Source organism: Spermophilus citellus (genome assembly GCF_964194105.1).
Source record: "Spermophilus citellus genome assembly, chromosome: X".
Lineage (NCBI taxonomy): Eukaryota > Metazoa > Chordata > Mammalia > Rodentia > Sciuridae > Spermophilus > Spermophilus citellus.
This window is the reverse complement of record NC_138190.1, coordinates 13506870-13522039: the sequence shown is the minus strand read 5'-3', so window position 1 is coordinate 13522039 and position 15170 is coordinate 13506870. Positions and strand designations below refer to the sequence as shown.

Genomic DNA, 15170 nt, shown 5'->3' with positions numbered 1-15170 from the left:
AATGTAAGGGGGAGAAACTGGCAAGAATTTCTTCTTCCTCAATGGCACAGTCTATCCATTCTCACACAAGACCTGTGGGGGAGTGGCGATCCCTAAGGAACTCCTGTGGCTCTAAGATCCCTGACTAGCATTTGTGGCTGTGAGGAGCCAGATGGCCCTACACATACAATATTGCACACACCTTCATAAAGCTGAAAATACTGGCTTACCACCCTGGCCCAGCCCATTCCCCAGCCCACCCCGCGCCCTCCCTTCCCAACTGGCTCGTCCCCCCTCCCCCCACCCCAGCACAAATTACAAGGCTGTCTCTTTTAAATCGTTCAGATTTGGCATTCGTGAGCGATTTGTTCTGTTATATGGGTGCCCATTTGGCCCACTCTTGGCACCCAGCTGTTCAGAATAGGAAGGCCCCTCTGTGGCACTCCTGGTCACAGAGGACACGTGCCAACCAGGATCCATCTGACCTGGCAGCTGGAGGGCTGGCCTGCCCTTTGGTGTGGGCTCCTGCCGGATGTTGGTGCTCCCACCAGAGGCCTGGCTCAGGGGGTGAATCCGAATTTCTGAGAAGGAATTTTTGGTTTGTTGAGCTGCTAAGGGCTGGAAGCGGGGATCTGAGGAAGCCGGATGATTTGAGGCCGAAGAGAGATGTAACAGCTTGCGCAGTGATTTTAACGGCTGGCTCTGAAAGAAAGGATGAGAACGTATATAGTATTAAATTCTGAGTAGACCAGGGCGCTGGGAGAAAATGGAGCTCAAAGGGGACAAGACTAAAAGAAGCCAGGGAGGGTAAGCTGGGAGGGCAAGCTGGAAGGGCTAGCCCAGCTCTAGCTGCCTTCTGAGTTTCTTCAAAGAAGACTATAGTCACCGTCCTCTCATGTGAAAATCTAGAAGACAACTAGAGCTGGTGGGTGCTGCTCAGAGGCCCAGGCTCCATCAATCTGGCTGCATCCTGTCTTACTATGGAGTTTCATGCTTCAACCATAGGAAGAAGAAATATAAGAAGGGATGTTTTTCTCCTTTTTGAGAAGACTTCCCAAAAGTTCCACATAATGCTTCCACTTAATATTTCACTGGCTAGAACTCAGGCACACAACCTTATCTAGCTGCAAGAGAAGCTGGAAGAATGCAATGCTTTAGTTCGGCAGCAATGCACTGAGCTAAAAAATTGTATAGCCCTTTTTGTTCTCATCTATCTGATTTCCCCTTTTCTTTGATATGTAAAATCTAAATGTGCCCTGCTATAGTTACTTTTATGTGAATGTATGGTGGGGGGTGGTGGTGTAAGATCTGGGCATAAACAATGCAAAGCACAAAAGCAAAACCCCTACAGAACCTAATTTTTCATTCACAGAAGGCTGTCAACTCCTAACATGGACTCACAGCAGCTCTGCCTGACTGTCCATGGCTGAAGGCCCATAAGGGGCTGCACTGTGGAGGAAGAGTGGCATCAAGGCAGAAGGCAGGGTCCTGGACATGTTCTGCCCCAGGCTAGCCAAATACTCTCGGGTAACTCCCGAGCCTCAGGTTCCTCAATGATCAAAGGCAGCTGACTTCCCTATTCTCCACCTCTATCATGGGGCATGTGAAGGCCACTATCAGAAGAGGCATGGAAAGCCCTTAGACATGCACAGCCAATCACTATTGCTGGACTCTTATCACTCAGACTACAATCCTAGCCTTGGGGCAGCTCTGCCTGCTAATATCTTTACCTTTACTCTGAGTGTCACAGTACAAGGGACATACATTTAGGGCTAGCCAAATTTGAATAAGATGTTGAAAATCTCCAGGAACACCACAGGGTTTGAAGGAACACGATGTTGAAAGCCAAGTTACGGGCTGGGGTTGTAGCTCAGTAGCAGAGCACTTGCCTAGCACGTGTGAGGCATTGGGTTTGATTCTCAGAACTGCATAAAAATAAATAAATAAAATAGCCAGGCGTGGTGGTGCAGGCCTGTAATCCCAGCAGCTCAGGAGTCTGAGGCAGGAGAATCAAAGTTCAAGTTCAAAGCCAGCCTCAACAACTTAACGAGGTCCTTACCAACTTAGTGAGACCCTGTCTCAAAATAAAAAATAAAAAGGGCTGGGGATGGAGCTCAGTGTTATAGCACCCCTGGGTTAAATCCCAGTACCAGAATAAAAAATAAATAATAAATAAAATAAAGCTATTATGTACATCTGCAACTAAAAAATGTTAAAAGAAAGAAAGCCAAGGTAAAAGGCTTGAGAATCAACTCAAGGAGGAACTAACTGCTCCAGGGGAAGTATCCTCCAACACTATTCCAAGATCTTTCTAAGAAAGCCATGGGTCCCCACAGGAGGCGGCATAGTACCCTGCGCACTGTAAGTGCTCAAAGGTGTTTTTGTTTTTTCATTTTTTATTAAATTGTTATGGTAACACAATGAGACTCCTGGGGATTTTTTATAGCCCTAATCACATGTAACTATTGAGCAATTACAATAATCCAGAATCAGCTGGAGATGAAAAGTTACTTGAAAAAAGCTTCTTGGCAAAGGAAACAGTTTCACCATGGAGTTTCTAAGCATTGGGCCCTCACTTGGAGCCTGTGTTCCAATATACTTGGATATCTGGTTCTCTATTCCCCCACTGCCCCCAGCCCATATGACATCAGAAGCAGAAAATATAAATGGTTGGATAAAGAGGATAGCCATTTGGGGAACTCCTGTTCCCAGCTCTAAGTAACAGCTTACAGTTAAAGAGAACAAATAGAAAACCTGTAATGAGTAAAGGCCCCACCTCCAAATCACAGAAACCTGTGATTTGATTAAAGAAATCGACAAATTATGTAACTATGCTTATTGTGGGATACTGAAATTTACAATATTGAAACTTCTCTAATTGACAAGCTGTTTAAAGGAGATAAACCTCCACTACTTAAAAAATTTAGTGACTCAATTTCTGCTTATTGCCCCACTACAGTAGATAAATGTGCCTATACAATACTGTCCAATTTGTAGTTCCTAATGCAATTGTTTGCCTGTTTTTTTTTCTTCTGAGATAGCATAGGTTTCAGGGAATGAAATGTTCTTTCATGAAAGATAATCCTATCTATATGTATATCTGAACCAATTTTGGGGGCTGGGGTCATAGTTCAGCAGTAAAGCTCTTGCCTAGCATGTGTGAGGCACTGGGTTCAATTCTCAGCACTGCATACTAATAAAATAAAGGTTCATTGACAACTAAAAAAAATATTAAAAAAAGACCCAATTTGTATTCTACTACTTTTAAGAAAATCTTAATCTTCCCACCATCTCCATTCATTCTCTCAACATTTTATAGCTGACCTCACTTTTCACCACAATCTTTATGAATCTCTCTCCTGGGCTGTAGAGTATTTGGAGGATAGGACTGTATCTTTTTCATTCCCTTAACCTCTCTGTCCCCTCCCCAGCTAGGTAAAGGCTTAGAGACTCAGTTTTCCCCCACGAGGACGTGAGTCATTGAAGCATGATTCATCCAGACTCCCAAGATATACCTGGCTATTATCTATTTGAAGGAGGCCCTCAGTGTTGCCGTAACACCGAGAAACTAACTTTTCTCTCCCCTGCCTTCCTCCCTAGGACTTGCTGCAGAGTCAGAGAGTCTAGGAGTAGTGTAGGTTCCACTCACTTGGATCTGTAGATCTGAGAACTTCTCAGGACGCCACTCCTTTGGTCTGCTGCTTGAAGTGCTAGCAGAGTGAATGGCTTTCTGTAATGTCAGAAGGTCAGGGCCGTCAGAATTGGGCACCTAGAGTGAAAGGTGGACAAGGTTTCAACAAGCACACCAATAAATCTATTTAAGATATATAGCCACACCCAAGAGGAGAACCAAACCAGAAAGCAAATTGAACCAAACCAAAACTCAAAGGGGGTGGGGGGGATAAAGAAACCAAAACTCTCCCAATATTCATAATGCAAGTGATGCTAGTTAAATTCTGCTGCCCTCTTAATAATTTTCCCTGCATTAGGAAAAATTGGCAGATGTCATGCAGCTTTGTTGAAACCTCAACCCTTAAAGCATTCCCATGCTGTTAGTTTTAGTCGCTGTAAGAGAGAGCAGTTAAATTGGGCTGTACCAGGAATTGATGTCGTATCCTCATTCCATATTGCAGTTAGGTTATGAACCAGTTCAATAAAACAACAAAAAAAATTTCCCTGCTGGGAAAATGATCCAAACACTATAGTTGGTGGTGCCAAAGAAGTCTAGTAGGTCTTCAAGGATAGTGAAGTGGGAAAGTACAGTTTGAATCATAGTCCCAACGTTACCCAGTACATTTGGATCTAGTATTATACACTGGAAAAATGCTGGAAATTTGTACCACAAATTCCAAGTGAATGCAATTAGTCTATTCACCAGTTTTGGTGAACAAAGGAGAGTTATGCCACATGCCAAGCAAAATTGTGGCTTTAAATTAAGTGACCAGCAAAAGCTAGAGCCAGGCAAGGAAAGAACAAGTCACCAACTAGTAGAAGCTATTTTTTTCATGGAGCCTGCAAGCTCACTTAATTTGGTCAACTCAAACTTAGTTTCAAAGAAACAAACTGCCAACCAAATGTTAACAAACTTTGTGAGCCAAATGCAAAGACATTTGTTAAGTGTAAATGTTAATCAAATTCTTTACAAGAAATAAGGGACTTCATAAATGTTGTCTGCCAATAACTGGCTAATCAGACAACCCAAACTAGCCTTTCACTAGTTTGTTTAATAGATGTTATGTGTCAACATCCTTAACTGATTCCAAAAAATCCAGAATGACAAAGATTTTATATCCCGGTGAATTTATGGAACTGGCTCAGGTACTTAACTAGCACAAAGAGAATATGACCCCACGAAAATAAGACATGCTTTTGTCATCAGTAAAACAAGTTTACTGGAGCAGTTTTCAGGGCTACCATACATAAAAATGGGTACCATGGGTGGAGTGACTACAGGAAGCTTTTTCAAAGAAGAACTATGCTTTAAATGATTCTTTGAATTAAAAAGAGGAAAGAGGGATTTCTTGATGCTTGGATTCTCCCCGTTGGTGGAATCTGTCTGCAATATAAGATACAAATAAACTAATTGCAAAAAAAAAAAAAGTGTTTTAATTGAAACTAATAACCCTTGGCAGCCTTCAATTTGTTAAATATTAACGGTCACTGAAAGAATCTTTGTGCTGAGCATCTAGAATGGTTCTGTTTCATTTTTCACATGGATATGAAGAGGTCAATAAGTTAAGTTCAAGGCAAGCATGAACTTCTTCTAAGCCTATAATATGTGGTCATGATCAATACCTATGGTAGGAATGCCTGGAAACCTATACACATCTGTTCAGATTAAGCTTATGAAACATTTAAGAATTTATTTATTATCGAAATAAAATTATTATAAACAATTGTTTAATGAGCTGCTGATGAATTTCAATCTTTTCCTAATTGCTAGAGAGAAATTTAGCAACTAAAAAATAACAATATAATTTGCCTATTAATGGGAAAAGAGATACTGTAAATCCTTTATAAATTTGGTCAACTCTTGAGCCAGAATACATCACTTGGAAGAGGACTACCACTGTTCTGGGATGCTAACATTGAGCAAGCAGCCTTCTTGTACACTGTTAGAAATATTTACCCAGTGGAAAATATTTGGCACAATTTAGAAAATTGGCTTTTCAAGTGAAGAAACAGAAAGTTCAATCTTTAAATTGAAGCATCATTGCAAGTTGAGATACCAAGTAGAATACAATTACCAAGTTGGCAAAGTCACCATATGCTCTGAGGGCTTATGTAACTCTCTGGATATGTAACTGAAGCCAGATTTCCCAAGGCAGCTTCCAGATTTGCTTGAGTCAAAGCATGCACCTTTACAATATAGAATTAATTTTTGGCACCCCTTTTCTCTCTTTTGGATATCTCAATTGTCGGAGAACTAGAAAGTAATAAAGGTATTCACAGACCATCTTTTATGGGTTTGTGTATGAGGACATTCAGGAAAAATATCCCATGCTCTAATTTCCTAATCTAATGACAAGAACCCAGGGCACAATTTAAGACCCATTGCTAAAGAGGTCAGAAGAGAGCTCCCTCCTCCTCCCAGGCCTTTCACAACAATGGGCCCAGCAGGACTAAGCCCAACTGACTATGTGTTGGGCAGGTCACAACCTGCCTGGGCTCAGTTCCTGTGCTAATGAAACAAAAGGGTTCAACTAGATTTAAGATCCACCAACTTTTAAAATGTCACACCTCTCTATGTGCACTGGACATCAGAATTTCTTTGAAGCCTATGCAAAAGTTATAATGCCTAAATCTTACAAAGTTTGTTTTAGTTTCCTTTTGTTCAATTCTAGAAAGTGAAAACAAATGAACTTTAATTACGTTTGCTCATTCAAAAAAGGCCTTAAATAGTTTGTCTTTAGTTAAAAAAATACGGTGGTATTTAAAAAACTTTTGCTTTGGAAGGTGTAAAGCATGATGGCATGAGGACAGATATTTTGCAGTTAATTTAAATATCTAATAAAAAGTAAGTTTAAGTCAAAGAGATGTTAGAAAATAGTAATTTTCCTATTTACCCTGATCTATACTATTAAATATCTAAGTAACTGTATCCTGAATAATAAAGTCAGTCAATATGTATATACTCTACTTGGCCTCACTGAATCAGGGGCTTTAGGTTTAATGTCAGTCTAAGGCAGATGGACATTAAAACCTAACTCTAAATACAAAAACAGTTTCAATTCCTTGATTCTTACTATTTTCTGTCATTTAATCACTTAAAATGGCTGCAGATCTGTGGTTAAGAACAAAAACCTTAAAATAAAACTCACAGTGGTCAGGATGAGGTAGCTAAGTTTCAACGATCATGATGAATATGTTCTGTAGACAATGGTAAATGTTGTATTTATTTTTTTCAGCACTTTAAATATTTTAAGCATCCCTAGGCTAATATAGGTCTATTTGTTCATCTACTCTCAGCAACAAATGTAAGTAATATCTGATTGAGTGGCATTTTTTTCTTTTTCTTTTTTTAAATAGTACTGGGGAATATAACGAGGGGCATTATACTACTGAGTTACATCCCCAGTCCTTTTTATTTTTCTTTGTGGTGATGAGGTTTGAACCCAGGGCCTTGTGCATGCAAGGCAAGCACTCTACCAACTGAACTATATCCCCAGCCCTCTTTATATTCTTATATTGAGACAAGGTCTCACTAAGTTGTCAAGGCCGGCTTGGAACTTATGATCCCTTTATCTTAGCCTCCTGAAGTCAGTGTGATTACTGTGCCCAACTATGGCATTTTGATTTAACTTTTCATTTTAGGTGAGCTTCAGTTAGAGATAAGGGTAGGTTTAATTTATTTTTTTAAACTCAAATGAACATTTCAGGAATATTATGCAGGCATTAAATTGAAGATAATAAAGTTTTGTGAAGTAGCATACAATATTGTGTGTATATAGACACAGATTAATATATTGTAAAAAGGCAGAATATAAAATTATACTATAATTATTACTATTATTTAAAACAAACTTAATCTGGGCATGGTGGTGCATGCCTATAATCCCAGCAGCTTGGGAGGATGAGGCAGGAGGATTGCAAGTTCAAAGCTAACCTCAAATGTGAGGTACTAAGCAACTCAGCAAGATCCTGTCTCTAAATAAAATACAAAATAAGGCTGGGGATGTGGCTCAGTGGTCAAGTGCCAGCCCCTGAGTTCAATCCCTAGTAGCCCCCCCAAAAAAACCACTCTTAAAACACCCCCCACCCCCTTTTCTTCCACAAACATTTTACACATTTTTCTATAATGAGGTCATATTTATTTTATCATGAAATACATAAATTTTATAAGCAAGCAAGTGAAAGAATGGTCTAGAAAGCTAATCTAAGAAAGATCTTTGTTAACATTTCTAGAACATTTATGAAACAAAAATCCTGATTCTAGGTTATATACTCGCTACTATCACCTATCTCATCTTTACTTACCATTGAGTCACAATTCTAGAATTTTCATAATGAAAAGGGCCTCAAAAACACTGAGTCTAATCTATTAATCTTACAGATGAAATCAATGAAGTCCGTCCAAACAGGCCATTTGGATTAGGCAATTTTCTTCTTCAAATAAATGAGAGCATATCATGCATGAAGTACAGCTGGAATCAAAATCACTTAAAATGGCTAACTCAACCTCATCTAATTTTGAAGGTTTCATGAAGCTAAGGGGGAAGCAGGCCTCAGATGGGCAAAGAACCACCTGTTGCTGTCCTGGAGGCCTGGCTCCCCCACATTTTCTCAAGTCTCTAGCCAATAGAATTCTCACTTGGGTGGCTCAGTGAAGTGATGTACTTAGTACCAGCCTTTTGTTCAGGCTGAGAGCTCCCAGGAGCTAAAGCGCAGCCCAACTCACAGTGATACTACAGGGGAAACATGTTTACCTACTAAAGCAAGCTCTGAAACATCTGATGTGATCATCTCTCTGTGACTATACAGCACAGAAACATACTTGTCAACATGGGAATTCTACAATCAGCCAGGAGGATAAGGAATGATGGTTATTTATGAATTTCAAGATTTAAATGTAAATCAAAACTGTTTTCTAAGTTTTCGCATATCTTTATGCCCCCAGAGAGAAACAAATTTTTCATCTCCATAGTTTTTACAGGAATATAAATCTATATGGATAAGAAGTTTATTGAAAGAGGCTTAAAGTGTTCTCTTTCATCCAAATTAAATTTCTTCTATTCTTGAAGATCTGCTGAATCTAGAAAAGACTTTGTGACAGGACAGTTGTATAGAATTTCAAAAAGAGACATCTACAGTGTATGCATGTCAAGTCTCAGCAAAAAATTAACTTTGATTGCCATGTACAGAGTGTAATATATCCACAGAATAATGCAGAAACCCATGCCATTATACATAGAAATTGGCTATCTACTTACTGTTTGAGATTTCTTCTTTTTCTTTTTCATTGACCTGAAAAAGCCTTGCTTCTCCTTTTCCTTGAGTTGATCAGAATGACTAATATTTTCGGGACTTTTCCTAAATGAGAAGACATTTTTATCATATTGATCTTTCAATCAATCTCTTGCCACTGTGTGACCAGCATAATGAAGACTAAAAATGCACGACACCAGGTGCAAACAGCCATGAAGAATCAAGCACACAGGTAAAGGTCCTCGAAAAAAGCACAGGAGGAACTGAATCTAATCAACCATAGTTAATGGGTATTTTTCGGCACAGGCTCACTCACACTAGCAATTTGGGCACTGTTACAAATGATCTGTAACTATGCTGCTGGACCATTTTCATGCTGCTGAAAGCCTTAGAATTAGAGATTCTGCAAAGCACACAGCTTAGAGGATGCCTTTTCTGTAACCCTCCAAGAAAAGAGCAGAAACATTTTTAATACCTTCATTTTTCTATTTACCTTTTTAAAAACATTTCAACGAGTTTATTATTAGCAGCTTGCCAAGATATTGAACATTAAAAAATCAATGCTGCTACAGAAACATTACAAATAAAAAAAATGGCCTGACACTGGAAAATTCCTCTCTATTAAACCTTTTATTCATTTATTAAAGCTAAATAAAAAAAATACTTAAAAACATAGATAGGATGAATGCTTTAATACAAAGTGCTCATGGAAAGAAAAAGCTTCTAACTGAAAACACTGACATTAAGCTTAATGCCATGGATAACACCAGGTATTTTAATAAAAATAGAAGATACTTAAAAGATAGGAAATAATGCCGTGGCCTCAAAAAATGCCTATACTTGTATGTTGAAAGAGGACTTATATTAATTTAACTTACACTCTTTAAAAAGCAACTTGACTAGTGTTATTCTTGAAGAACTCACATTTCATGGACCCTACTTTTAATTTCAATAACTATATGACTGTGCAGAGCCTTTTTCTCAAATGATTGGATTTCTTTTATAAGCTATTCTCTAAAATTGAGAGTAAAAGTGACTGCTTAGTGGCACAGTGACCATTTCTTCTTAAGCATTTAGTCTAAAACTTAATGGGAATGGCCAAGAAGTAAAAACTGGTATGGTAGGTCCAAGTGTTCCAGAAACTTACTGGGACTTGCAATTTTAAACATCACTGAGAGTTCCAAGTTGTGAAATAAAAAGTTTTGTTTTTCAACAAATCATGACACTTCAACCCGAAACTACAGCCAGAAAACTTCAGGCATAGCCAGGTGCAATGGTGCATGCCTGTAATCCTAGCAACTTGGGAGGCTAAGGCAGGAGGATTGCAAGTTTGAGGCCAGCCTCAGCAGCTCAGCATGATCCTGTCTCAAAATAAACAAGGCTGGGGATGTGGCTCAGTGGTAGAGTGCCCCTGGAATCTGTCCCTAGGTACCCCCCCCCAAAAAAAAACCAAAGTTCAGACATGATGAAATGAGCAAGAATGGGGAAATGGGGTGGTAGAAAGTTAAAGATTCTTTAGATGCAGTGTAGTACTATAAAGGAAAACAATCTCAACATGAATGCAATTTCAGAAGGGGAAGGCATTACTCTAAGAATATTAACTCTGGCAGGAGAGGAAAGGAAGGATGAGACACCAGTTCTAGGAAGAGAAGGATTTTTCCTGGAAAGAGGAGAGTCTGTCCAGGATGAAAAGGAGAATAAGATGAAAGGGAGAGTTGAAGCTGGGAGGGTAATGAAAGAGGAGAAGGAGTGGGGAGGAAACAGCTCAGAGTCTGAAGTTAGGTGTTGCAGAGTTGAGTTGAGGGAAGATGGATCAAAGACCCTCTCTGTAAGGTCTCTTCAAAGGGTGCTGGGTAAACAGTCCAGAAGGGATAGGAGGAATGATGAGGAAAACAGTTTTGAGCTGAAGCTGAGTGGGTGGTGGGGCTCAGATCTAGGCTGTGAAAAATCACAGAGGCCAAAAGAAAAAAGGTAATAAATTACCCCTGAACCAGATGAAAGCTAGGATTGAAACATGCGTATGTTTGCATCACAAAAGACAGACTGAAGACAGTGAGAAAAAACAAATCCAGGGGGAAACTACACCAAACATACATACCTAGATAATTCACAGAGCAACAGAAAAGAGAAAAGCCAGAGAGAGAGAGAGAGAGATGGAAAGAGAGAGAGAGAGATGGAAAGAGAGATACAGAGAGCAGAGGCCCAGAATATAGGCACTTGAAAAGCTATATGGTGTACTAAGGATGGAAAAAGAAGCCTCGAACATGGGAGTGAGTCAAACACGCAAGAGTGTGGCTGACCATTTTCCTCATCTGTGCTCTGTGGTCCATGTGATTCTACCCAGTACAGACAGCAGTTTCATGTTAAATAGGGCAAAGAAGAGCAGCATTAATCTCAGGGATGTATGCTTTGAGAAAGATCACCCCTCCAGGCACCTGGCACATTATTGGGGGCAGCAGCTCCCAAAAGAACAGTGCATATGTGGGGGGAAGGGGGGGGTCAAATGGTAAACAGGTGACTTCCTTTACAGTCATGTGACTCCAATGTCATCTAACACAACAGCAATTTCCATAATCAGTCAAGGAGAAAGAGGAAATTCCAAAGGGAGGAATGAAAACCAAAAGCTACTTAATCAAAATCAGCCAACATTTACTAAGTACTTTTTAGGTGCTAGGCCCTGTGTTAGGTGTCAGAGACATACAGATAAATCAAAAAGGAGCCTGACCTCATTAAAGCTGCTCCCAGACTCACAGGGAAAGAGGATGGGATGGAGATGAGGCAGCAGGGTCAGCCATAGAGGCTTTAGTAATCCTGGAAGCAGCATGGAAGGCGAGTTGAAGAGGTGAGAGGCATTACTCTGTGATTCTTTCCCTGCCTCCTCCCCTCCCCTGGCAGCGTGACTAGGGTGGTCAGCTAATGTGTGAGAGGAGAGAGCTATAGTGAACGATTCCATAGGAGTAATTCTTAAAGTTAGGTGACAAGCTATAATGGATACAATATATCTATAACTTTATATGAAAAAAGAGAGTCTGGGATTATGTAAGTAAGTTACAGCAATTCTTCACCTAAATAGTGGGATTTCAAATTAATTTACTATTTCAAGTGTCATTTAATCCAATTTTGATGGCAGTCTTTCTAAACATTTATACAATTTGTCTTTTTTAAAAATTTTTTTATAGTTGTAGATGGACAGCATGCCTTCATTTTATTTATTGTTGTATGTGGTGCTGAGGATGGAACCCAGTGCCTCACCCATGCTAGGCAAGTGCTCTGCCACTGACCTACAGCCCCAGCCCCAATTTGTCTTTTTAAACAGAGTAAATATTATCTATTTTATAACATATACTCTAAGTGGATATCTATGATGTGCATAATTTTCTCACTGGGGGCCTAAGACAGAAACACCTGCTTTTCTCTACACCTACTGTTCGTGATGCTGCTTCTTCTGCACATTGCATTGTTACCTGGGACTGTTTCTTGCCCTGACAACCTCAGCACCAACTGCTAGAATTAGGCATAATAGACAAACAGGCTCCAAGCAAGGGTAGAGGTGTCATCCTATTAGTAAAGATGATGAATCTGGCTGCACAGACTCTCTTTTTCTTGTTCTGAGATATCCTGGCTCATCTCTCAGTTCTTAAGTGGGTTCAAGGCAGCTAAGGTGGCCGGAATAACAACAACTCTGGGTATTATACCACAATATCTATTTGTTGTTTTAAAAATATGACATAGTAGCTTCATTTTTTTCATTGCAGACAAAGTGTACACTGTACAAATATTCTCTTCCCCAAAGAAGTTATACTGTTATACAGGAGAAACAGGCTGCCCTTAGATTACTAGATCAAATAAGATATGTTATATGAAAGAGATGTGTCATAGCAGCATTATCAGGAGGGGTTGGCAGGGGGCAAAAGAAGAGAGCCAATTTACTACTGCAATGCTGGAACCGTCTCAAGCCTCAAATCAGCAATATCAGAGCAAGGAATACTCAATGAAGACTTGGCTAAAGTTCAATGTCCCAATTGTGCCTCTGATTCTCCTAAAACAACTGATTTCAGGTTTATCCATATATCCATATCTAAAGTTCTACTACTCAAGTGGATTATCAAAAGGACAGAAATGAGGAGCTGGGGGAGCAGCTTAGTGGCAGAGCATGTGCCTAGCATATGCCACGCCCTGGGTTCATTCCAGCACCAAACCAAACCCAAACCACCTTCTAAAAAACAAAAACCAGAAAAAGACATAATAATATTACTGACTATCACACTTTTGGATTTAAAATTTTTTTAAATAATTTTTAAGTCATAGATGGACACAATACCTTTATTTTTTATTTTTATGTGGTGCTGAAGATTGAAAGCAGTGCCTCACATGTGCTAGTAGGCAAGCACTCTACCACTAAGCTACAACTCCAGCCCCTAGATTTAATTTTGATTCTGACCTAGCTTTCACATGACTATGGTAATCTGTAATTGATTCTCTCTTTTTTCTTTTGGTACCTGGATTGAACCCAGGGGTGCTTTACCACTGACCTACAGCCTCAGCCATTTTTTTTTTTTTTTTTTTTTTTTTGTGGTGCTGGGGATTGAACCCAAGGCTTTGTGCATGAGAGACAAGCACTCTACTGACTGAGCTATATATGCCCAGCCCCCATTTATTGTTTTTTAAATATATTTTTTAGTATTGATGAACCTTTATTTTATTCATTTATTTATATGTGGTGCTGAGAATTGAACCCAGTGCCTCACACATGTGAGGCAAGCACTCTTCCACTGAGCCACAATCCCAGACCCAGTTTTTTTTTTAATATTTATTTTTTTGTAGTTGTACACAATAACTTTTATTTATTTTTATGTGGTGCTGAGGATCGAACCCAGGGCCTTGCACATGCAAGGTGAGCACTCTACTGCTGAGCCATAATCCCAGCCCCCCCCCCCCCACCATTTTTTTTGAGACAGGGTCTTGCTAAGTTGCTTGGGGCCTTCCTAAGTTGCTAAGGCTGGTTTTGAACTACGATACTGCTGCTTTAGTCTCCAGAGTTGCTAGGATTACAGGTGATTACAGGTTCTAGGATTACATGGTGGTGACCATGCCCAACAACTGATTGTCTTCTAAATTATCACCACTTCATTTACCAAAAAAACTCTATTCCTTCCAACCATGTTAATGTATTCTCATACTTTAGACAATATTTTCAGGGCTCATCAAAGCTACATCTGAGAATAGTCAACACTGGTACCTGTGCTCTAGGGTTAATGCACAGTAAATCTCTACACCCCAGGGAGCACAAAACAGCCACAAAGAGGCAGAATGCATGAAAGTTTATTGGCAAAGTTAGGTGGAGGGGAAACATTTAACAAGTCAGAGTGAAGCTATATGATACTAAGCATAATAACTGCAGCCACTAACATTAATGAGCCCATAAGATGACAGACACTATTCTGGGTAATTTTTATGAGTTACCTCATTTAATTATCACATGAACTCTATGAGGGAATTGCTATTTTTTTTTTAACCCTGCAGTGCTGGGAAATTGAACCCAGGGCCTTGTGCATGCTGAGCACTATGCTTTTCCACTGAACTATATCCTTGGCCTGGGAAGTGCCTCTGCTTAGCCCTATTTTACAGATAAGCAAACTGAGGGGCATATAAAGTTACAGGGTTAAAAGTTGACATCAGAGCTAGAGTCGTGGCTCAGTGGTAGAGTGCTTGCCTACCACATGTGAGGCCCTGGGTTTGCTCCTCAGTGCCATATAAAAATAAATCAATAAAATAAAGGTATTATATCCATCTACAACTACAAATAAATAAATAAGTTGACATCAATCACGATATCTTACTTCCAGTGTAACACTTAGTCTGTTAGGACTCTACTACATATGATACAAAAAGAAAAAGGATAAGAAAATTTACCACAACATTTGAACCTTTTTAGGGTAGCATATGAAGAGCTGTTCTTACTTCTGACTTTTTACCATGAATGAAAGGCAGGTGGTACGAAGATGAAAGCTACAAGCTTTGGAGTCAGAACCCATTTAGGTCTAAATTTGGACTCCCTCATCCATGTGACTGACTATCCAGCATCAGGAAAGTTCCTTGACTTCCAAGCTTCAGTTTCTATAAAATGGGGGTAATCCCTACTCCAAAGGGCAGTTGTGAGAATGGACTGAGACAATGTACAAGTGCAAAGCAAAGTATGGGGTACAATGTCAATAAAGGGAAGCGACAAATATTATCATTCATATAACAAAAAATACAATGGAAAA

At 39.6% G+C, this 15170-nt stretch overlaps 1 protein-coding gene across 1 annotated transcript in view; it reads right to left on the bottom strand.

Annotated features, from left to right (window-relative positions):
- Positions 1 to 294: 294 nt before the first annotated feature.
- The window catches only part of CDKL5 (cyclin dependent kinase like 5), a gene marked incomplete at its 3' end in the record, with an annotated part of 174965 nt that continues 160089 nt past the window's right edge, over positions 295 to 15170 (bottom strand). Inside the window, exons 16-18 of the mRNA XM_081277068.1 lie at positions 8910 to 9009; positions 3629 to 3748; positions 295 to 681 (exon numbers count right to left, since the gene is read on the bottom strand). Coding sequence (XP_081133194.1) covers positions 295 to 681; positions 3629 to 3748; positions 8910 to 9009 — 607 coding nt within the window. The remainder of the gene's footprint in view (positions 682 to 3628; positions 3749 to 8909; positions 9010 to 15170) is intronic.